General features: G+C 39.3%; 1 protein-coding gene across 1 annotated transcript in view; it reads right to left on the bottom strand.

Annotated features, from left to right (window-relative positions):
- Positions 1 to 4,229: 4,229 nt before the first annotated feature.
- LOC145418611 (putative glutamate receptor) overlaps positions 4,230 to 23,652 on the bottom strand; it is a 31,739-nt gene continuing 12,316 nt past the window's right edge. Inside the window, exons 7-12 of the mRNA XM_080286978.1 lie at positions 21,090 to 21,307; positions 15,612 to 15,862; positions 15,041 to 15,251; positions 8,161 to 8,266; positions 6,585 to 6,703; positions 4,230 to 4,274 (exon numbers count right to left, since the gene is read on the bottom strand). Of these exons, the coding sequence (XP_080143104.1) occupies positions 4,230 to 4,274; positions 6,585 to 6,703; positions 8,161 to 8,266; positions 15,041 to 15,251; positions 15,612 to 15,862; positions 21,090 to 21,307 (950 nt within the window). The remainder of the gene's footprint in view (positions 4,275 to 6,584; positions 6,704 to 8,160; positions 8,267 to 15,040; positions 15,252 to 15,611; positions 15,863 to 21,089; positions 21,308 to 23,652) is intronic.

The raw sequence follows: 23,652 nt of genomic DNA, 5'->3' as shown, positions 1-23,652 counted from the left end.
AGGGGAAATGGAAAATATGTGTTGGAGAGAAGCAGGAATTTCTGTGGAATTAGGTGGTTGAGTTGTGCAGTAATTCCTAGTTATATGCTGCTGGCTTGATTGTACAGTAATTTTTCACTATATATTGCATTTTGAAATAGTGGGGGACAGGGCGACATGGAGGCAGTTTGCTTGTGGCCACCCCTCACTGGTTTAAGGTGTCTGGCAATAGATAGTGTGTGTGTTTGTGCATTTGCGTACGCATGGACAGTTAAGTACATGGTAAGTTACTGAAAGTTTCTTGTTAAAATTAGCTTGCTATCTTTAAAGTCAATTTTCCAATTCCCCATGGTGACAGTGACATAACTGGGTTGCGGAACGTCTTGATTATACATATATCCCTCAGTCCCTCTCAGTCCCCTAAAAGGAAGATGATGGGCTGCAGAGAAGGGCATCTATAGCCTAGACTCCACTTGGCTCACATCCATTTGAACCTGGGACCACAACAGTAACAGCAGAAGCCTAATTTTCAGCATGTTTATTAAATTGCTTTGCTACCTATAAAGCTGATACAGTATACCTATTTCCCCAGTGCTGCAGTACAAGGTGTGTGAAAAAGGTTGTGATTTATTTTTTAACAAATCCTCAACATGTAACAAGGGTTTCTTGTAATGGTTTTCACCTAAATCACAAACTTTGCTAGGATGAGGATGACTTCATGTTTGCCTGTGTATTGTTTCATATCGTATCGTTTATAAAGACTTCCATACATCACCCATGGTCACCTAATGGCAGCTTTCCATGCTGCTCAATATTCTGGCAGCCATCTTATCCAGTCCCTTATCCCTGTTCAGAATGGATCACCTTGAAGAAGTCCTTATCATTTTTGACCTGTTTTTTACTTCTTTTTGACCATTCACCCCTTCAGCCTGAGGGGGTCTTGTTTATTTTGCCTTTATAATCTCCAGAAAAATATATTAAGTGTAGGTAAGGCTTTTTAGGGGTTATTGTAGCCTTCATTAGCTCTTTAACTACAAGAGATCTCCCAGATGCTGAATAAATTTGTTTCTGGACTCCTAGAATGAATTAAAAAAATATATAAACCTATCGTACAGAAGAGGTTAAGACCACAGAGTTACAGAAATATTGCATAGTAAAGTTCCAGTGCTACTATAAAGGAAATTTGTCCATTTCTCGCAGTATATAGTGCCATTAATGTGGAAAAAGTTGTAATAATATGGAACACTTTGGAACCTATAAAATGAAAGTGCTGAGATTCCTAATTACGGTACTGTACTAATACAGGTGGGTCCTGTTATGTGAGTGGGAAATATGAATGAAGAACTGCTTGGATGGTGGATACTTGCTTATCAGATTAAAAAAAAAAAGGGTCGCCAAACTCTTATAATGGAGTACACAGCTTATGGGAAAAGTGGGGTTAGGTTAACTTCCCCTCCTCATGTCACCGAATTTAGGTCTAAATTACTTATTCTCGTATCATCAGTTTCTGTTATAGTGGATGTTCATATCATTAGTTTCTTGTACAGTGTATGCACATATCATCACTGTCCTGTATAACGGATTCCTGTATCATCGTTTTCTCATATAGTGGATTTTAGCATCATCGGTTTATCGTATAGTATATACTCATATAACCGGACCCACCTGTACCCGTGACATAGAGAAAGCTGTAATATTTAGGAACACAGCAACCCTGGTTTATAATGAACTTTTAATGACTTCAAGTGTTCATAGGTATGTAAGGCAAGTGGCATGATTTTGTGGTTAAGCTGAGTGTAATTTATTTTTGTGATATTTGTCTGTTGTTGAACCTGGTCCCTCACGCCACCTTTAGTTGGGAAAAAGGGCTGAGAGTTATGTTGATGATGATGATTGACGATGATGATTGATGATGATGATGATGATTATAATGATGGTGATGATGATGATGATTATAACATTGATGATGATGATGATTTTAAGACATTATGGTTGGTGAATTAAGTGCTGATGCATTTTTATAACATTCACTTTTTGTTTTCTTGTGCAGCTCATCCCTTTACTAACATATCTTTTTTATTTTACTATGATCTCCTAAAATTTAAGTCAGTTTTGGAGAAGCTGTTCACACTCGAGGAGTTAAATACTGTATAGCCTTCATTATGCCTTTTTCTACAAGGGTGCTCCCATAAAATTAATATTATATGGTAGCAGCAAGAATGAATGACCAGGTTAAAGTATATGAGAGAGAGGGGTGTGAGCTGGGGGGAGGGCAGTGAAATGGCAGAGGGCATGGTAACATGGAGGCAGTTTGTTTGTGGCCACCCCTTACAGGATTAAGGCATCAGGCTATAGATTGAGAGATAGATTGAACTGGTTGACTTTTTCATTGGATTGTCTTTCATGTTTTATTCTTCCATCTCCAGTTTATTTCATTCAGCATTTGAGATACACTTTGAACAGAGAGTTTACTTATAGCTTTAATTTTCCCTGGCAGAATGAGAGAGGTCTTTTAAGTTATATATTTTAATCTTGCTCTCTCCAGATATTTTGATTCAGTTCTGGAGAGACTTTATCAACAGGGGGGCAATATATGGCTTTCAATACCCCTGTCAGATGGAGGAGGTCTTCTGAGGTGAGTAAAATAACTTGACGTTGATGGATGGAGTGGAGAGGTATATGAGGGAAGGGGGTGTGAGCAGGAGGGAGGGCAGTGAAATGGTGGGGACAGGGCAACATGGAGGCGATTTGTTTGTGGCCACCCCTTATGGGATTGAGGCATGTGGCAGTAGAGAGGGTTGGAGGTCCTAGGTGTGATGGAGCAAAGGCAAGGATTTTTTTTTTTTTTTTTTTTTTAAGATGAACAGAGGAAGGAAAGACAAATCAAGTAAAAGAAAAAAAAAATCCATACACCAGATTATAGGATGCACGAATCCAAAAGAAAAATTCATTGACATTATTGTATCTTCAGAAATTATATATCTTTGTACACTATATGCAAGTTTATAGGTTAGCAAGGAAGATAGATATGTTTTCTGAGATTTCCTGGATAGATAATGTACACAGTTTTGTCAATGCTGAGGTTTACTGTTGGGAATTAGTTTTTGCTGTGAGATGAAGGCGAACAATTGAAATATTTATAAGGTTCTTTTTTGTGTTTGTTTGGATTTTTATGATTTTTTTTGTGTGTGCATTTACTTGTTTTTCTTTAAGGTTCTTTTTAGTGTTTTTTTATTTTTATGAGGTTCTTTTTTTATGTGTTTATTTATTTTTGTGTGTGTGTTTATTTGGGGTTTTATAAGGTTCATTTTTGTGTTTATTTGAGTTTTTATAAGGTTCTTTTTTGTGTTTATTTGAATTTTTATAAGGTTCTTTTTTGTGTTTATTTGAATTTTTATGAGGTTCTTTTTTGTGTTTTTTTTTATTTAAAGTTTGTTTTTGTGGTTATTTTGATTTTTATAATTTTTTTTTTTTTTTTTATAAGGTTCTTTTTTGTGTTTATTTTTTTCTTGTTAGTTCTAAGTCATTGATAGTATTTTTTCTTCATTGGTGATGTGTAATTATCATTGTCTAATACTGCTATAGAAATGCAGGATATTCTGATAGTTATTGATTAATTTATGACTGCTTTCTATTTACAGTATTTTGTTTTTCCTTCCTCCATTCATCTTCTGAAAAAAAGTAAGTTTTGAAAACAATAATTGTATAAAGACATTCAGTACAGTATCAGGAGAAATGTTGTAGATATCAGAGTTGTACAGCCACTTAAATAACATTCTGTACCCTTGTAGTGTGATATATTGTGACACATGGACCAAGAATTCTTAAAAGCCAGCAGTACCAAATAAACTGTTTCATTTTTACAGATAATTTCAAAACTCATCACATCCAGGGGTAATTTTTTTTTTTGGTATGTGTGTGTACTGTATATTCATGTATTTTGCATCTAGAATTGATCAATCTTAACCCCTTTTAGTCAGATACTTATTTTTCACTTTATTTTTGACATTTCCAAGCAATATCCTTTAACACATAAAGGATGTGAATTATTGAAGGGATATATTAACCCCTGCCACGCTAATTCTTATCAACTCGATTACCTTCCCTGAGTCATTTTATCAGACTTTTTAATTTATTATTAAGTTGATTTTTTGTCATCAGATCAAGTGTTTCTGAGCTTGAACTCTTCATCATCCTTGTCTTTTTGTAATTCATGCCTCTTGGGTGTGTGTGAGGGTAGCGATAAGTCACTAGCACCGTGGGAGGTAGATGGGTGTGAATCTGCCATTGCTGGGCTGTAAACGAGAACTGAATTACTAAATATGTGGTATTGGGCAACTGCGGTGTGACAAGGTTTGGCAACAGCGCTGATGATGTTGAGGGAGACTCAATGTTCCCATGGAAACCACTGTCACTTCCTCGTGCTTGAAATTTGGCGCCGAAACCCATCACCTCATATTAGGCAATCAGCGCAGCCAGGGGTGGCCTGCTCATGGCCTTGTATGAGGCAGTGAGCACGGCGGGGCTTAAGGTTGTACAGTAAAAAGCTCCTTCAGTTTGTTAAGTCATATGTAAGTTAAATAAAATTGTCTGGAAATAGTAAGAATAAAATAAAAAGTACATCGTTAGTTTGAAGGAATTAAAGAAATATGTAATTATCGTATCTGTTTCCAGTATTGCTTGTTTTCTCAATTCCGTCTGTCTATCTAGTTATAGCCAGATGCCATAATCCTGTAAGGGGTGGCTGTTTGACTTTGAGTTAGTTGTTTTACAGGAAGGGGCACTAACCCTCCGCCAACCCACTTGTTGACACGTAGGGAAATGTGTTCTCAGTTACTGTACAGAAATTGATTACAGTCCCATGTAATGTTTTAAATCTAGTAACATCGTATTTAAAATTGATTCATAATGCCCCTTGACCAGTTCATTTAGCTAGGAGAGACGTGTAATGTAAAACAGGTTAATGAAGGCTAGGTCTGACTCCCCTTAGTTTGAACATTCACTCCCAACTAGAATGAAAGTCTTTGAAAATATGACAGAAAGACACAGATAATGCCATGTGATTGAAGGGATTAATTTATATAAAAGTTACAGTTATATATCAGAAAAAATTGGCATATGATTTTCCAGTAGCACATAATTTCATAATAAACTTTTGGAGATATGAACTGTTAATATTGCTGAATTTAAATTGACATAGTAAGTCATTGTTTGCAGAAGATACATATGATTAGCATTATACAGGAAGAAAACATTCTCTCTCTCTCTCTCTCTCTCTCTCTCATTGTATTGTTATCAGAAGAATATTAATTTTTAGTGGAGTGTTTCTACCATCATATATCATCTTTATGCAATTAGAAATATACAATGTTTTGTATATGCACATATCAGCAACTTCCAAAAAATGTTATGGCTACATAATTGGATGAGTGATGATGATGATGATGATGATGATTCTGGTGATGATGGTGATGATGATGATGATGATGACAGTGGTGGTGGTGGCGATGATGATGGTGATGATGTTGATGATCATGATGAATAAGGTTGAGATGATGATGATGATGCTGATGGTGGTGATGATGAAATGTTGAGATGATGAAGATGGTGATGGATAAAGATTGGGATGATGATGATGATTATGATGATGATGATGAAGAATTACTCCCAGCTTTGAAAGGTATTACAGTATAAAGTATTCAATATTTATTTTACAGAAGGTTCATTTATCTTTATCTTTCTTTATATCATTACAATATAGCAACAGGGAAATACCATAAGATTATCCATCCATCTTATATCCTGGGTGTATAGTTAACTTTTGTGCTACTGTATTTTAAGTTCCTGTTCAATGTTATCATGTACTGTAGTTGTATTTATCCCTGTTCTGCATTTTACTTGTTGTACAAAAAAGAGAGAGGGAGAGAGAAATAACTGTCTTCCCAAAGCTTAATGAACCTGTCTATCTATCTATCTATCTATAGCCAGATGCCTTAATCCAGTAAGGGGTGGCCATAAACAAATCTCCTCCATGTCACCTTGTCCCCTGCCATTCTGCTGCCTTCCCCCAAATCACATCCCCCCTCACTCATATGTCTCTCCACTTCATTCCTGTATCTCATCCTCAGTCCCCCATCCTCTTCCCCTCTTCCATCTCACTCACAAACACTCTCCTAGTTAGTCTCTGACCATCCCTCCAGCATACACACTTCTCTCTCATCTACCTCTCCACTCTATCCCTCCATCTCATCCTCATGACAGATACATAGAGGAAAAGTCAAACCATCCAATACATGCATTTACAAAGATGCGGTTTTATTGTAGTTGGCCAGTTGTAAATTTTCTTGAGATGGGACTGGGAAGGTAGTTGTTTCTCTGGCTGTACATTGGGGACAAGGAAGTAAGGTGAACAAGAACAAGGCTGTAATGTGAGCAAGAATAACCAAGAGAGGGAGCCATTACCAAGGTAGGAAATACAAACATTACTCCTGAACTGAACTGTGTGGCATCATTGACCTCTGTTGCGTTGCTGACATGATCTTTCTACTGTAATGAGTGGGATGGAGAGGTGTGGGGCAGCTGAGGTATCTTTGTGTGTCTTTTACTTGTGTTAGTGTTGGTTGCTGTGACCAGGCATCACTAACTCCATCAGCTGAGGATGTAGGATTTGTTTTATTCTTGCAGCTCTTGTATCGGTCAGTCGTGTTCAGCTTTCTAGAACACTCTGAAAAAGGATCATGGTTAAATTTAGCTAATAAGGATCATTGTTAATACAGTAAAAGTCTTCCAATCTGACCATCAATAATCCAAATATCTCAGTACTCCAAGTTTGTCAAGGCGAAGCTTTTCAAATTTTTCTGGTCTTGTTTCAAATTTTTCTGGGCTTATCTAAGGCTTTATCTGGCATGGACTTGCTCTTGGCCTTGGATGTACACCCGAGGAAAGTTCCGCTTTATACACATGCCTGTCAGTTCGGACCTTTATGCACAAGACATCCACTAGTGAAGTGGAGTGTGTGGCTACCACTGTGTGGAAGAGAAGAGGTTAAGGGAGGAGGAGGGCTGGGGGAGCTGATAGATCCTACCCCTCCCTCTTCCGTCCCCATCCTTATCACACAGTTACCAGATAGATGAATGTTGGCTACTGCTTCACCACCACTTGTCTCACATTTACTGTTTCGAACTGGTGAGCGAGTGTATAACTCAGAACTTTCCTCGGATGTACCCGCTTGCAACTATTCATCTGCATATCTGTGCATATCTGGTGAATAAAACAGTAACCCATATCATTTTAAGTGTTTTTTAATGATCATGTATATATTTTTAATGTTTAAGAGGTCCCTCCCAATTGTCTGAAAAAACAACAGTCCGAGTGACCCTCAGTCCCATGCGATTTGTATTGCATGACTTTTACTGTATTTCCTAAATCTGACCCCTCTGGTTCAAAAAGTCTCTCAAGCTGAATAAATTGCCCAAAGATAGCAAGGATAAACTGAGAAATACTTCATCTGATTGAAAATGTTTTAAAATACATAAGAACTTATATTGCTTAGGTTTTCCATTTTCCTTGTTATTTATTTATGGTATCAGTGTGGGTGGTTGAGTTTGCAGCTTATCTTTGCATTACTAACTGTTCCTCATGCTTCTTGATTATTTTTTGAAAAGTTTTATGCATTTTCTCATATTCTCTTTATTAATGTTTCACACACAAAGCTCTCACAATTGTCATGAGCTAAGTTGAAAGTGGAAGGATGGGACTGGAGTATATTGGTTTTGTGATGAGAAGGGGTAGATTGAGATGGTTTGGACATGTTGAGAGGTTGGAGGATGACAACTGGATGTGGAGGGTGAGAAGTGTGAATGTCTTGGATAGGGATGCAAGAGGCAGAGCAAAAAAGACGGGGACGAGGTTGTAGAGTGCGTCTTCAGGGATGGGGGACAGGAAAGAGAGGCTTCCAGAGATTGAGCAGTGTGAAGAGGTGCCATTAGGTGTCCAAGGCCGAAGCTTGCATGCTTGTTGGAGCCTTCATAAATGATGTGACATGATACAACATGAAGCTGTATGAGGATGCGTCGTACTGCAGCACAACTCATTGATAAACAGTTATTGTCTTCCCTAATAGTCTGACATCTATCTAGTAATCTAGTTCAGTTATTGCATTTCTTAAAGGCTTGCAGTTACCTCGCATATGAGAATCATAGGGACGGAAAGGTGAATCAACAAACCACTGGCTTTTGAATAGCTTTGTAGACTTAAGTTCTAGATTTTTTAAAGACCATGGGCTGTTCTGGGGGTGTGAATGGGAGTGTGAGTCATTCATTTGGATAGACTTTGGTTGGTATCATTGTATTATTATTACTGTTGTTATTATTACCAGTATTATTATTTTTTCCGGCTTTCTCGGCCCTACCTCACCCCTTGTTGGAGTGGAAAGGGTGGATACAAATGCTGAAATAAGCTTACCCAGGAATGCATAGTAATATTCATTGTGCATGATATTTATGCTGTTCATGTTGATATTAGAGAAACTCGGATAACATGCAGAATATTGAAGTTTAGTGTGCATGTTATATCTTTGAGGAAGAGGGGACAGAAAATGCACCAAGTCAATAAGAATACAACCCCATCTTCATCAAATATCATACATTTGACTACTGAGATGTATTAAGTAAAAATTGGTGTAAAGGTTGTTGTAATTAGAGGGAATATCTATCTGTCTATAACCAGATGCCATAATCCCGTAAGGGATGGTCATTTGTCTTTTAGTTGTTTTACGGGGAGGGGCACTAATCCTCCGCCAACCCACGTTGCCATGCTGGGAACACGTATTGGTTGGTTATATGGTAACCGCCCAGCGTTGTAAACAGTTTCCTGGCTTACAGGAAACCCTTAGGCTTGTCACTCAATGTAAAGCCACTAGGAAAGGAAAGAAAGGAAATAAAAAGTGACAGGAGAGATGGGAGAAATAGGAAGAGAGGAGGGCAGACAGGAAAAGAATGATAAAGGTGAAGGAAGAAGTTGGTATTGCTATATCAAGTGAGTGGATAATGGTAGAGGGTGCTTGGTATTAAAGAGTATCAGGAATGTGTTAGGAACAGGGCAAGTGAGGTAGTTAGGGCATGTTTGGAGAGTGGAGGAGGATAATCAGATGAAGTGTGGATGGCAGCACAAAAGGTTAGACCAAAGAAAATGTTGAGAGAAGTTCTTAATAATGACTTATCAGATATGTGGTTATTAAGAGAGGATACTGTAATTTGAAAAAAAACATGGGAAGTAGCCATCAGTGAGTGGAGAAATGGAGGAGGAGGTTGCTATGTGGGAGGAAAAAAAGATGTCCATCATAGAGTGAAAAAATGACTTACACATGTATGCAGAACCAAGGCCTTGAGAATATAAAACCTAAGCATAATAACTATAAGCTCAGTTATATCAACACTCACTCTTGGTTGATATGGCCTTTTAAGGGCCTTATATTTATTCTTTAACAATATACACTATTATCTCATGTCTTTTGAACATATTACCACTGAATGTAAAGGTGCTTTGTGGGTACTTGTTCGTTTATCATGACATCGCATACATGACAAGGCTTGTATTAATATTTACATAGCAATAGGTTTTCAGTAGGACATATTATCTTTGTGTCATATACATGTACACTTTGTATTGTACCAAATGAAGTTAATAGGATGAAGAGACAGTCAGGAGTCATGGATTCTAAGCCCTCTGTTCTCTTATCCATTGCTGAAGGGAGGTCATAGCAAGGGATTTATACTGAAATGACTGATTTTGGTGGTTCAGTTCCTTTCCACACCCCATGAGTAAGATTGTCATTGCAAACTCTTCCTCTTGCACTCTTACAAAGCGTGAAATTACCACCTGAAGGTTTTCCAGCCTGCATGAATAATAGTTTTATTGCACACCGTTCCTTATGCAGTCTCACGAAGCTTGCAGTTGCCACCCTAAGCTTTTCCATAATATTATAATAAGCTTTTTCTCATGGAGTCACACAAAGCATGAAAGTACCATCTTAATCATTTCTGTGGTGTGACAGATTCTGAAACCACCAACTTAAGCTTTTTCCATAGTGTTATTGTGAACTATTCCTCATGCAGCCTCACGAAGCATAAAACTACTACCTTAAGACTGCATCCACTCCAAATGCTGGTGTGGGTGAGTGCGGGTGGAAGATTTGTGTCACTAGAACCCATACAGAAGGCCCCACTGGTTGCGGAAGATGTGTTTGAGAATTCAATGGGTTACTGTGATACTGAACTTACCCCCATACCAACAAGCTTTTGGAGTGGATGCAGCTTTATGGTGAAAGTTTTAAGCTTTATGAGATTGTATGAGAAACAGTTCATTATAATTCATTGGTAGAGTTTAAGATGGTAGTTTCAGGCCATTAGGTAACCAAGGCTGACACATGCAAGCACACTGGGGCCTTTATAACTGAAATGAGGGATAAGGCCAAACACTGCACAGCGAGTCTTTGACCAGAGCCTAGCTACACTTTCCTCCAGTCAAGGTTAGGATGACAGGGTGTATAGAAACTTTGGCCCATGACTCTACACTCTATATTGTACCATATGAACTTATGATAATGTGAAGGTACTGTGTAGATAAAACTTGGTCTTAGCACTGTCCTATGGTAAGAGGTTTTATACAGGTATTTTATTTTTACTACTAATGTATTTGCATAAATGAAATGATTATTGGTGTAACGTCTTTCATTTCTCATGTGCAGAGAATGGAGGATGAAAATTGGGTGAAAAGATGTATGAGTGCAAATGTGGAGATCACCAAGAGTTGGATCTAAACAGAGTTGGAGAAAGTGTTGGACGAAAGTTGGGCGGGTAGATCTGTGAGCGTGACCAGAAGGTAAAGCGCCAAGAGTTAGATTTAGGAAGGGTTGGAGAGAGTGGAGAATGAAAACTGGGTGGGAAGATCTGTGAGTGTGAATGTGGAGGGTAAAGCACCAAGAGTGAGATAAAAGAAAACTTGGGGTGAGGTCTTACAAAATTACCTCAGAGTTAAGGGACTGAAGAGAGATGTTACTAGAGGTCATGTAACACAGAGCAACTATCAGCTGAACAAGGCTAACATACACATAAGGACTCATTATAAAGTATTCAAAAGCTGTAAACACCATGAAATTTGAAATGTATGACCAAGGAATATGAAAACTGCTCTCCTCTTGCTTCTGTCTATTGGTACAGTTGGTTGGTGCATCATTTGTCAGTGTAATGACTTCAAAGTGTGTCCCTCCACAAGCAGACATATCAGTCATTTTGAGGTGATAAGCTACTTTCCACTCATTTTTTACATCAATCATGTACACGTGACTGGGTAGTTTTCATTGTTGTGTGTGTGTGTGTACAAAGCCTTTCAAAATAAAAAATGTAACAAGGATTTATGAGGGCAGGAGACGACAATACTATACATCTCTCTCTGATAACCAGAAACTGTTGCACTGTAATATCCCTCAGTACTGGTCATTATCAGTAAGTGTGAGAGAGTAACACTGTGGAATGGGATGTGTAGCCCTGCATGTAAATAGGGAGTGGCAAGGAATTCTGTTTTGTGTATACCATAACTTAGTATAGAGGGGTTTGCAAAAGAAACAGTTGTGTTAGAGGTAGACAGCATAATGTGAGACATTTCCAGTGTGCATTATATGGTATAGGGGTAGCCAGACTGTGGAAATCAGAATGGAAAGTGTCGGTTGGGGAAACAGCCACCTCTTATGTGTGGAGGAGTTTTTCATCTGGGGTAATGCTGAGTGCAAGAGGAGGAACTGAATGAGAAATGGATGGAAGAAGTTTAGGGAACTGTTGCTTCATTTGTCTGTGAAGTGGCTCTTCTTTCATGCTAAAGGTAAACTGAACAAAACACGAGAAACATGAAGTATGGCAGTGAAACTTTGCCTGTGACGGAAGATGGTACATGCAGACTGGAACACACACACCAATGGGACTGGTGAGGTGGATGAGCAGGATCTCTTTGGGAGGGGGGTGGCTGAGTGGTAAAGTGCTTGACTCGAGATCACGAGGTCAAGAGTTCGCATCCCGCCCGGGTGGCTGCCTCGCTGGGAGGGGTAGCGCTCTCCCGTCACCCTAGCAGGGCTGTATGATCTGTCAAGGTCTAGCTCGGGGGAATAATCCCTTTGAGGAAGAGAACTGCCAATACTGTGCTGTTAGGGATATTTGGCATGTGTTACTGTATGTGAAAAGATTAATGCAAATTGATAAGTTGATATGGTCTGTACTTGTTGAAAGGAGAGGATGAGGGGGATTGGTTGAAGAAGGTCATAGCTAAGGATGTGGAGAGAAGAATGACCATGAAGGAGGCTGGATGATGGAGGTCACAACTTTGAATCTGTAGGGAAGAATGCCTAGAGGCAGACCAAGGAAGGCATAGGGTAAGGTCAGTGCCACCAAGTGTAAAGACCAATTTTTTTTATATTAGCATGGTCAACACTCCCTAAATATAAAGGTAAATTGTATGTTGGGGTTATCAGGCTGTGGAATGTATACTAAAGAATGTCAGTAGAGGAGACAACCACTTGGAATGGATGGCGGAATTTTTGTTAACATGGTGTCATAAGCGAGTGCTGGAGGACGAGCAGAGATTAGCTTCATTTCTTTCAGTGCCATTTTTTTTTCTTAATTCATGTTGTAATATTGTCCACCTTTTTATACTGTTTCATTTACTGATTTTTTTTATAACTGTTTCTTATTTATGCTGTTTCTTTGTATGTTTTAGTACCATATTGGCTTTGTTGCATGGTGGTAGGAGTTTATTGGTCAAAACAATTAAATTTTTCCATGAAGGTAATAATAATTGTTTTACGTACTGCAGTTCTTTTATTTCCAAAAACGTGTAAGATGTGGCACAGGTTCACTGACTACATTGCAACTATACACTGCTGGTGAGACTTAATCCTGGTTCATCAGTACTTCGGTTGAGGTAAATCCTGTTTTATGTGACAATTTGTGCCTAATTATTTGTTACTTAACTTTAATCTGGAAGTAGACACAATACAGTAAAAAAAAAAAAAATCTGGACTGAAGAGTTGAATGAGATTAATTCAAACCTCTACAGTCTGGGAATATCTCATCCAAGCTGAGTAAAATCATCTTGCATCAGTTAAGGTAAAAAAGACAAAGGACATCTTGAGAGCCACACTCACTTCTGCAGTTCTCGTATTCAAAATGGAAAAAAAAAATAATTACTTTGCTGAAGGAAGCAGACCTCGGGGGTTCCATGAGGGGCAGGGGGAGTCTATTCTATTCTAACAGGAGCACAAGGGCCCAGGGGTAGGCTACAGTCCCAACATTTAAACATTTACAGCGAGGGTGACCGAGCATACTTTGCCTTGAGGTATTCTGTGAGCAGTAAACCCCAACCAGCCCTCAGATGGATACCCTTACGAGCTCCATTGGGTTAGAGCGCCTAGACCATCAGGCGCCATTGGGTTATATGATTACCACCCAACATGGTAATTGTTTCCTGGGTTACTGCCCCTTGGGGAGTGGGGGAATGAATACTTACCCAGTATCCCTGCTTGTTGTAAGAGGCGACTAAAAGGGGTCTTTTTGTCTCCCATCTGTCTTCTGTCCTACCTCTCATCTTGATATTGCAGTGTTTCTTCGGGTCTTCATTTTCCCTCTACTCTTATCAGGTTAGACATTTGGTTTCATGACATGAATAGTTTAGGGACCTCCCATTGACGTTGATCTTTTCTCCCTTACACCACATTCACACCAACACCACTTCATCGCCAGCCTTTGTGCCATATAACCATATTATGGTTTGGTGCTAGTTCTTCATTAGTCCTTCCTCGTCTCGTCCCTGTCTTGGAGGTAGATAGTATTATGTCGTTTCTACAAATAATCCATATCCTTCACCTAATCAAAAATCCCCCTAGTTTCTAATTATCCTCTGCCGTGTCCTCCCCACTCCTTACTATGCTTTCAGATCACAAAACAGTGCCATGTGATCTTTGCTATTTGGCACTTGAATTTCATTTACTTATTCCTGGGTTACTGGAAATCTTTTGGCTTGTGACTTAGTGCAGAGTCACCTGAAGATAGCATTCATCGAGCGAGTGGATGAAGGGGGTTCTCCCCTGCCTATAACGCGGTCCAAGTGGTCAGCCATTATACAAATTCCATTTTTATACGGGAAGGGGGGATAAGTCTACATATCACCAATGCCTGGGACTCCTGAGGGCCGCCCCTCAATGGGAGGCGGCCTAGGAGTGAGTAAATGAAATCCAAGTGTCAAATAGCAACGATCATATGCACTGTTATGTCCTCAGGGTTTCACCGTTTGAACTTTGAAAGAACCTAGCCTGGGCAGAGGTCTACAACTGTACAATTTTGGGTGTTCTATGTAAAACAGGACACGATCCCCATAGGGTCTCGGCCTCATCCTTTAAACAGGTGAAACAGGTGAGTAGTTAGGGACAAGCAGTGCATGTGGCCACCCCAGGGATTGGCTGACATGACTGTTTTTAGTGTCACGCATAGACGACTTTCACCGCTTACGAAAAAACGGAAAGATCTCTCATAGTAAAAGAACTAGAAGCAATTCATAAATCCCTTCACTACGAAAACATTACTATTTCGTTCCTTGTCACCCCTTGGCAATCTTTTATGGCGTAGAAAACATCTTTTAGTAGCAGGAGTGAAAACATCGATAAAGACAAGTTTCTTATTTTCTTCGTCCTCCTCTTTCTGCTTCTCCTCGTCTTCTTCTTCACCTCCTCCTGTCTGTTGCTCGCGGTTTATTTGTTTTTTTATTTGTTTTAGTGCACTTCATTTACATCATGACAATTTTTTACAGGATAGAAAGGAAGCCTTGAAGTGAAGAGATTTGTATCGTGTGTGTGTGTGTGTGTGTGAGAGAGAGAGAGAGAGAGAGAGAGAGAGAGAGAGAAATTTTCAGCCTCTCACTTCTCTCAACCACAAAACAACGAAAGATATTTAAGGTAACCAAACCTTTTCCTTACTCATCATCTCTTTTGCAATAGCGGTCGTGGACGCTTGATTTTCACTTGTTTTTTATGTTTTTTCTCTCCCCCAATGGCCCGTTCAACAGCCAGACAGCAGACAGAAAGCAGGAACAGCAGGAGAAGCAGCAGGAAGGGGGTAGCGACAGCAGTGAGTTCTATGGCATTGATTTCATTCCGGTCACAGTTGGCGGCATCTGGCAACCATCGGCGCGCCAATTTCAAAAACCATCCCGACGCTTTCATCTTCAATATTCTGATGGATAAATGATAAAGGAATAGATAAATGATAAAGGAGTAAGATAAATAATAAAGGAATATGGTAAATGAACCACTTATTGATTATTATGGTAAGGAGATATGATGGTTATTTTACTTTTCAGTTGTTTTTCGGCAAAGGGATGAGAGAGAGAGAGAGAGAGAGAGAGAGAGAGAGAGAGGAAAAGATGATGAAGAAGGTGGAGGAGGAAAAGTCGAAGATGAGGAAAATGAAGAAGAATAAGTAGAAGATGAAAGAGAAGAAGAAAAGGAATATGATGAAGGAGGAGGAGAAGAAGAAGAAAAAGAAGACGAAGAAGAAAGAGGAGGAGAACAAGATCATACCTCATTCACTTACAAACTATTTAAGATGGGCACAAGAGGTGAGTGTTTTCTGAGAGCGAAGGTAGTTCTGGCTTGGAAGGAGGAACCGGAAAGGATAAAGTGCTGACAGGTAGACTCGAAGACGATGTACAGGTCCGTGTCAAGGTATACATAGTCTCCTTTCAGCGCCTTGGCCATCCCCTCTGCTGTATCCCCCACCAGGAGTTTACCTTCGTTGGCTACCATTCTCCTGTAAGCTTCCTGATGGCTAGGGTCTCTTGAGGTCTGCCGAAGGAGGTTTCAATATGGTTTAAGGCTTTTTTGAGATGGTTTGAGATGGTTGTCAACTTCATTACGTCTAAATATCAGTCAGTTATAATGTTACTTAATCTGATCAACGAATTTAATCATAATGGTTTTCAAATCCGCAGTACTTTCGCGGGCAGAAACCAGGCGGCTCAAACAGCGGTTCGGATCCCAAGCGACGTCAAAAAATACGGCTTAAAACAGATCCCGTGCTAACTTTGACAATACAAAAAGCAATCTTGGTTTCACTGGAAATTAATTAGTCTGTGTTAGTATCACTTTGGCTGAGAAAAACGTGCGTAGTTTGGTTTTTGCGAAGACTGTCTTGAAGCTGGTCCAAAATCCCGGGCGACGAAACTGCTCTTGTGGATGCTGCGAGTCAGTCTCTCTTTAAGGCGTGAGGTGGGATGTGTGTCGTCCTCGCATTCGGTACTCAAACTTTTCTCCTGCGAAGTGCGAGTGTTTGTTTGTGCAGGAAATGATGGTGAATATATAGTGTGCAGTGAAGAGTACTTGTGTCCGATGAAGAAAAGTTAATTGTGCAAAATATCAGCTGTGTTTGCGTGTTTACAAAGTGATATTCCAGTTTCAAGCGTGCATCTTTGTCGCGTGGTTAGGTTAGCTTCCCTCAAACTGATTATTCTAGAACTGCAGTCAGCTTTTTCGTCTACTTTTTTTAGTAATTAATACTGTGGAAATTTGAAAAAGAAGAAAATATAAGCATAAGTAGCGGTAAAGGGTAACATTACGCTACCTGGGACGGCAGTGTTTGTATGGATTTAAAGACCACGCATTTAAAGACCGACTATTATGTAAACAAACTGGGAGCACGTGCATCCTACTGTCTTTACGATTTGATATTGTTTCTGTCATACACGAAACTGAAACGAATTAATATGACTGAACGATGATTTAACGTATTTCAGACTATGATTTTAGACTGAATGTTAAATTGTGAAGATAGGATGAAACTGGGAGGAGGGAAAACGCTAGAACGAAAGAAAAGACAAATGAGCTCTAAAATTAAGGAGAATAAGTGATTGTGTGAAGGGAATGGAAAGACGCTGGCCTGTGTTCTTGTAGTTTGAGGAAGCTCCCTAACACCTCATCCTAAGCGATTTATTTTGCTTACTGCTTCCTAATTTCCTCTCTTTGTTTCATTTAAATCATTCATATGCCACCATACTCAGCATAATTAACGTATAAACTGATACTAACAACCCTTACCCAAAAATAAACCGCTAGAGAGGAGGTGTTAGGGAGCTTAACTAACGAGAACGGACTGATAGAAAATTAGTGTCCTCTGATAATAGTTAGAATTAGAGAGAATTTTAAAGTGCCGTCTGATAATTAGAGAAAATTTTAAAGTGTTGTCTGATAACTAGAGAGAATTAGAGAGAATTTTAAAGTGCTGTTTGATAATTAGAGAGATTTAGAGAGAATTTTGAAGTGACATCTGATAATTAGAGAGAATTTTAAAGTGCCATCTGGTAATTAGAGAGAATTTTAAAGTGCCATCTGATAATTAAAGAGAATTAGAGAATTTTAAAGGGCCATCTGATAATTAAAGAGAATTAGAGAATTTTAAAGTGCCATCTGATAATTAGAGAAAATTTTAAAGTGTTGTCTGATAATTAGAGAGAATTTTAAAGTGCTGTCTGATAATTAGAGAGAATTTGTAAGTGCCATCTGATAATTAGAGAGAATTAGAGAATTTTAGTGCTGTCTGATAATTAGAGAGAATTTGAAAGTGCCATCTGATAATTAGAGAGAATTAGAGAGAATTTTAAGGTGCCATCTGATAATTAGAGAGAGTTAGAGAGAATTTTATAGTGCTGTGTGATAATTAGAGAGAATTAGAGAGAATTTTAAAGTGCCATCTGGTAATCAGAGTGAGAGAATTTTAAAGTGGTCTGATAATTAGAGATAATTTTAAAGTGCTATCTGATAATTAGAGAGAAATAGAGAAAATTTTAGTGACATGTTCAATAGACTTTGAAAGTTCCATATCTGTTTTTGTAAAGCCAGTGGAGCAGAAATAATAATAATAATAATAATAATAACGACAATAATAATAATCGATGGTGGCTATACTCTTTTTACTCAAACGGCCCAGATTTTCGTCTTTTTGCATCTTGTTTCACAGCTCAGTGGCAGAAAAAGATAACAGCTCAACATCCTTTCCACAACACTTCTTCGTGACTAGCATCCTATTCTATTGTTAAAATATACTTACATCTCAGCATGCAAGATGGAGGGATGGCAATCTTAGGCCAAGTTAGAGTAAAAGGAGTATAGAATTGGATATTTTGATTAAAGGTAATGTATAAGGCAATGTTTTTTGAAATGGAAGGAAAATTACAGGATAAGTGACAAGGATCGCATTTTCGTCTCTAACACCTCTCCCTTAGCGATTTATTTTGTGTATGATCACCGTTTGCGATGGAACGAATATTAAAGATGTGAAAAGGGAGTGTATTTTCGTTGGTTAAGGAAGCTCCCTAACACCTTTCCCTAAGCGATTTATTTTGTTTATTACACTTGACTGTCCTCTTCTGTGTTACATAAATCCTTCAAAGATCGCCATAAACACCATTCCCTAAGCGATTTATTTTGTTTATTACACTTGACTGTCCTCTTCTGTGTTACATAAATCCATCAAACATCGCCATAAACACCTTTCCCTCAGCGATTTATTTTGTTTATTACACTTGACTGTCCTTTTCCGTGTTACATAAATCCTTCAAACATCGCCTTACTCTGCATAAATAACGTACAAAAGGATATCAACCAGCCACATCCAAAAATAAGTCGCTAAGGAAGAGGTGTTAGGGAGACGAGAATACGGGATAAGGAGACATCATGATTAGCGATAAATGGATGTATGGCGAGTGGAAATAAATGGAAAAAATAAGAATAAAGAAAAAGGTGTGTCGTTAATAATGGAATAATGAGATGGAGGCGAAACAAAGAAAATAAATAAATAAAATATAGATAAATGGATAGATAGATAAAATAATGGTGATAGTGATCATTCGGAAATGTTGATAAATAAATAGATAAATAGATAAAGAAATAGATAAATATATAGATAAATGATAAAGGTGGCGGTAGTGATAATTCGAATATTGTTTAGAAAATCCGTTCAATAGCGGTTTCCATGGTGATGAAATTTGAAAGACGGACGAGAGAGAAAATACTAAAACCCGCTATTGTGATTTTTTTTTATATATATATATATACAGATTAAAGAGACAGTGTAAAAAAAAGGAAAAAAAGCCAATTGTGTGTGAGAAAATTGGATGTATGTTCTACTGATGTTATGAAGAACAGATCTTGGTTACGAGAACGTTCTGCCACGCCCGAAGAACACTCGGGAGAACAAAGGTGAGTGTAGGCATGATATTATTGTTCTCTTCCTTCACTGAGCTGCGTGAAATAAGCCGCAAAAGGATGAAAATCTGGGCCAAGTTAAGGTGAAAGGAGTATAGTGATAGTCGAAACTGTGGTGGGTATGATAGGGGTGTAGGTTGTGGGGTAGGGTGATTTATATGATTTTACACACACACACACACACACACACACACACACACACACACACACACACACACACGACACCCCTTCCTCAGCCATACGTCGCCAGCATGGACAAGAATTAGTCCTGGCCATCACTCTCCCTCCAGAAAAAAAGTATACAGATAATAATGAGACCAGTTTATTAAGAAGTTGATGAGTTTACCATACGTGATAACACCTGTAGAGAGTCAGTCAGTATACCTTGAGTCAATTAGTTTACCTTAAGTTAGTTTACCTTATCGGTTTACCAAAGAAGACTAGAAAACCAAATATTTCCTTCTAAAATGCTTGTCAAGAAGTAGGAATGGCAACAGTTCACAGGTAAGAGGTGAAAAAAAGCACAGAAACAAGAGAGCATTCAGGATGGGAGGAGATCTGGAGACATTTATAGTTACTACATTGCACACTTATAGCCACAGACTTGTACCTGGTGCAATGTAGTAATGGGTACAGGTCTCCAAATCTCCTCCCATCCTGAATGCTGTCTTATTTCTGTGCTTTTTTCATCTCTTACCTGTGCACTTTTGCCATTCCTACTTCTTGACAATCATTTTAGAAGAATTTTTTTGTGTTTTCTAGTTTATGATCTTTTTGTGGAAGTATAATTAGGCATAAAGCAAGGGTTAGAGTTGGATTATTACATGCATAGCTACTGAAAGACTAAAACGAGGCTGCCTTCCCGTGAAAAGAAGTGTTTGGGTACGTTCTTTAACAATAGGCGAGCTGTAACTAACCAATATTGCGCAAAATGGCATACTTACGGGTGACAGTGATGCGGTTTTCAGGCCGTAACTCGCGAACCGTTGCCTGAATGCTTCTCTAAACATGAAAAGAAACATCTACATTTGACAAGCAGCGTTTTGGTGTATAGTAAGCTTGTGTACGCCTTTTTGTTTTGGAGTTTTGGCTGATGAAGACGAAAGAACAGAATCGATATTTTTGCGGTTCGATTTTGCGACTCCTACGAAGGTTAGAAAGACTTTGGGAGTAGTTTTGCACTTGAATAGCGAAGGTCTTTTAGTTCATAAGCTCAGAACTAAGATTTGCGACAGGCTTCCCGTGAATGCTGCTCTACCCTATTAAGAGAGGACGCCAGTCTGAGCCTGCGCCAGTCCTACTTACTGTATAAAAAATAAGTCAGTTTACCTTGAGATCAAATTATAAAGAAGTCAGTTTACCTTGTCAGTCAGTTTACCTTAATAGTTTACCTTAAGATACTCGGTAACACCTTTGTAAGAAGTCAGTCAGTCTACCTTGAGTTAGTCAGTTTACCTTATGATTCTCGATAACACCTGCATCAGTCAGTCAGTCTACCTTAAGTCAGTCAGTTTACCTTAGTTTATCTTAGGATACACGATCACCGCCGTATCTCTTATCGCGCCCTAGGTGAGACCAGGTGTATTCGTAACTTCCTTGATTGTGGAGATAGATAGTTTACCTTCACTCTGTTAGTTTACCTTACGAGTTTACCTTATCAGTTTACCTTTAGATACTCTATCACCGCCGTATCTCTAATCGCGCCCAAGGTGAGACCAGTACCATAACTTCCTTGATAGTGGAGATAAGGTATAGGTCTCAGTTTACGGTACCTACAATTAGTTTACCTTACGAGTTTACCTTATCAGTTTACCTTTAGATACTCGATCACCGCCGTATCTCTTATCGCGCCCAAGGTGAGGCCAGGTGTCTCCATAACTTCCTTGATAGTGGAGATCGTAGGCAAGGAGGGGCCCACGGTGAGAGAGGAGACCAGATTGCTTGTGTAGTGGGAGATAATGACGACGTGTAGCAGCATCGTAGTCAGCAGCACCAGTCTCCCAGGCACCCTCCTCAGCACGACCCAGCACCCTGTATACCGAGGCACATGTCAGGCAGTGGTTTATTTTTACCCTTTTTCTCCCAGCATAACAAGGAGGAGAAAGGTACCTTGCAGCACTACCTACCTCATATCTGTCTGTATACCGTGGCAAATGTCAGGCAGTGGTTTATTTTCACCTTTTTCTCCAAGCATAACGAGGAGAAAGAGAAAGATAACGTACACATTGATCATACAGCACTACCTACCTCATATCTCAGTCTGTATACCGTGGCAAATGTCAGGCAGTGGTTTATTTTCACCTTTTTCTCCAAGCATAATGAGGGGAAAGAGAATGATAACGAACACAATGATCATACAGCACTACCTCCCTCGTAATCTCAGTCTATGTACCGTTGCAAATGTCAAGCAGTGGTTTAGCAAATGTCAAGCAGTGATTTATTTTCACCCTTTTTCTCCAAGCATAACAAGGGAGAGGAGAACGATTACGTACACATTGATTATACAGCACTAGCTCCCACGTAATCTCAGTCTGTGTACGGTACCGTTGCAAATGTCAAGCAGTGGTTTAGCAAATGTCAAGCAGCGGTTTATTTTTACCTTTTTCCCCAAGCATAACAAGGGGGAGGAGAAAGATACCGTACGGTACTGCCTACTTCATAATCTCAGTGTACCGTGGCACATGTCAAGCAGTGGTTTATTTTCACCTTTCTTCTCCAGGCATAACAAAGAGGAGAAAGATACCGTACACATTGATCATACAGCGCTACCTACCTCTTATCTCAGTCTGTGTACCGTGGCACATGTCAAGCAGTGGTTTATTTTTACCCCATCCTCCAAGCATAACAAGAGTAAGAAGTGGAAAGAGTATATGTATAGCCCACACAGTATAGTCTACCTCACGTCTCACTGCAAAGTCTGTGTACCGTGGCAAATGTCAAGCAGTGATTTATTTTTAACTTTCACTCCAAGCATAACAAGGAGAAAAAGCAGAAAGAATATATGGATTTTTTTTTTCGTGCAGCATTACCTTCCTCATTTCTCATTGCACAAGTTGTTTTTATCGATCTTGTGTTGATTAATCCGTCTGTCTGTTCGCGAGCAGACCCATCAGTCGCAGGCAAGCAACCCCGTACAGTGAACCGATGCTCCCCGGCGGCAGACAGTGAAGCGCGGGGAGGAATGTGGAGGTTTGATTCCCGGATGGACACCGCATTTGCGTCTTCAGTTTATAGGGGCACCATACTAGGCTCCACATCTCCCCATTATTTGGTTATATGGTTACTACCAAGCGTTGTAAATTATTTCCTGGGTTATAGGAAACAGTTAGTCTGGTCATTCAGTGTAGAGTCACCTGAAGTGGAAAGAAGAGTAATAAAGCGCGACAGGAAGGATGGGAGGATATAGGCTAAGAAGAGAGGAGGGCTGACATAAAAAAAGAATGATGTAGGTGAAGGAAGAATTAGGCAGCACTACATCAAGTGAGTGAATGATGTTAGAAGAGGGGAGGGGGCGACAGAAAGAGAATGATAAAGGTGAATGAAGAATTAGGCAATACTACATCAAGTGAGTGAATGATGTTAGAATAGAGGTGGGAGGGAGGGCAGACACAGAAAGAGAATGATAAAGGTGAAGGAAGAATTAGGCAGTACTACATAAAGTGAGTGAACGATGGTAGAAGGGAGAGGTAGGAAAAAAAAAAAAAAAAAAAAAGAATTATAAAGATGAAGGAAGAATGAGGCAGCACTACATCAGGTGAGTGAATGATAGTCGCCACCAACCCCTATCACGACACAGGTAAAAATAACAAATAATTTTCGATATGCTGCGTAGAAAAATACAGTTTCGTATGGCAACACTCTCATTAAGTTATTTTTCGAGGTATATAAGTTACCTGTCTGTAATTCATCTTATGTGGAGTTAAGTGGATAGACAGACAAATGTGGAAGTGAAGGAGCGTTGTGGTGTTAGAGGAGAGTGTGGAGTTACGTAGATGGATAGATGGGGAAGTGAAGGAGCGTTGTGATGTGAGAGTAGAGTGTGGAGTTATGTAGACAAATGAGGAAGTGATGGTGCGTTGTGATGTGAGAGTGTGGAGTAACGCAGATGGATAGATGGGGAAGTGAAGGAGCGTTGTGATGTGAGAGGAGAGTGTGGAGTTATGTAGACAAATGAGGAAGTAATAGAGCGTTGTGATGTGAGTGTGGAGTTACGTAGATGGATAGATGGGGAAGTGAAGGAGCGTTGTGATGTGAGAGGGGCGTGTGGAGTTACATAGGCAGACAGACAAATGAGGAAGTGAAGGAGCGTTGTGGTGTGAGAGGGGCGTGTGGAGTTACGTAGATAGACAAATGAGGAAGTGAAGGAGCGTTGTGGT

This window comes from Coenobita brevimanus, chromosome 115, assembly GCF_032717465.1.
Source record: "Coenobita brevimanus isolate Jiangsu-jjx chromosome 115, ASM3271746v2, whole genome shotgun sequence".
Classification (NCBI taxonomy): domain Eukaryota; kingdom Metazoa; phylum Arthropoda; class Malacostraca; order Decapoda; family Coenobitidae; genus Coenobita; species Coenobita brevimanus.
The sequence above is the reverse complement of the archived record's forward strand: the minus strand, read 5'-3'. Positions and strand labels throughout refer to the sequence as shown.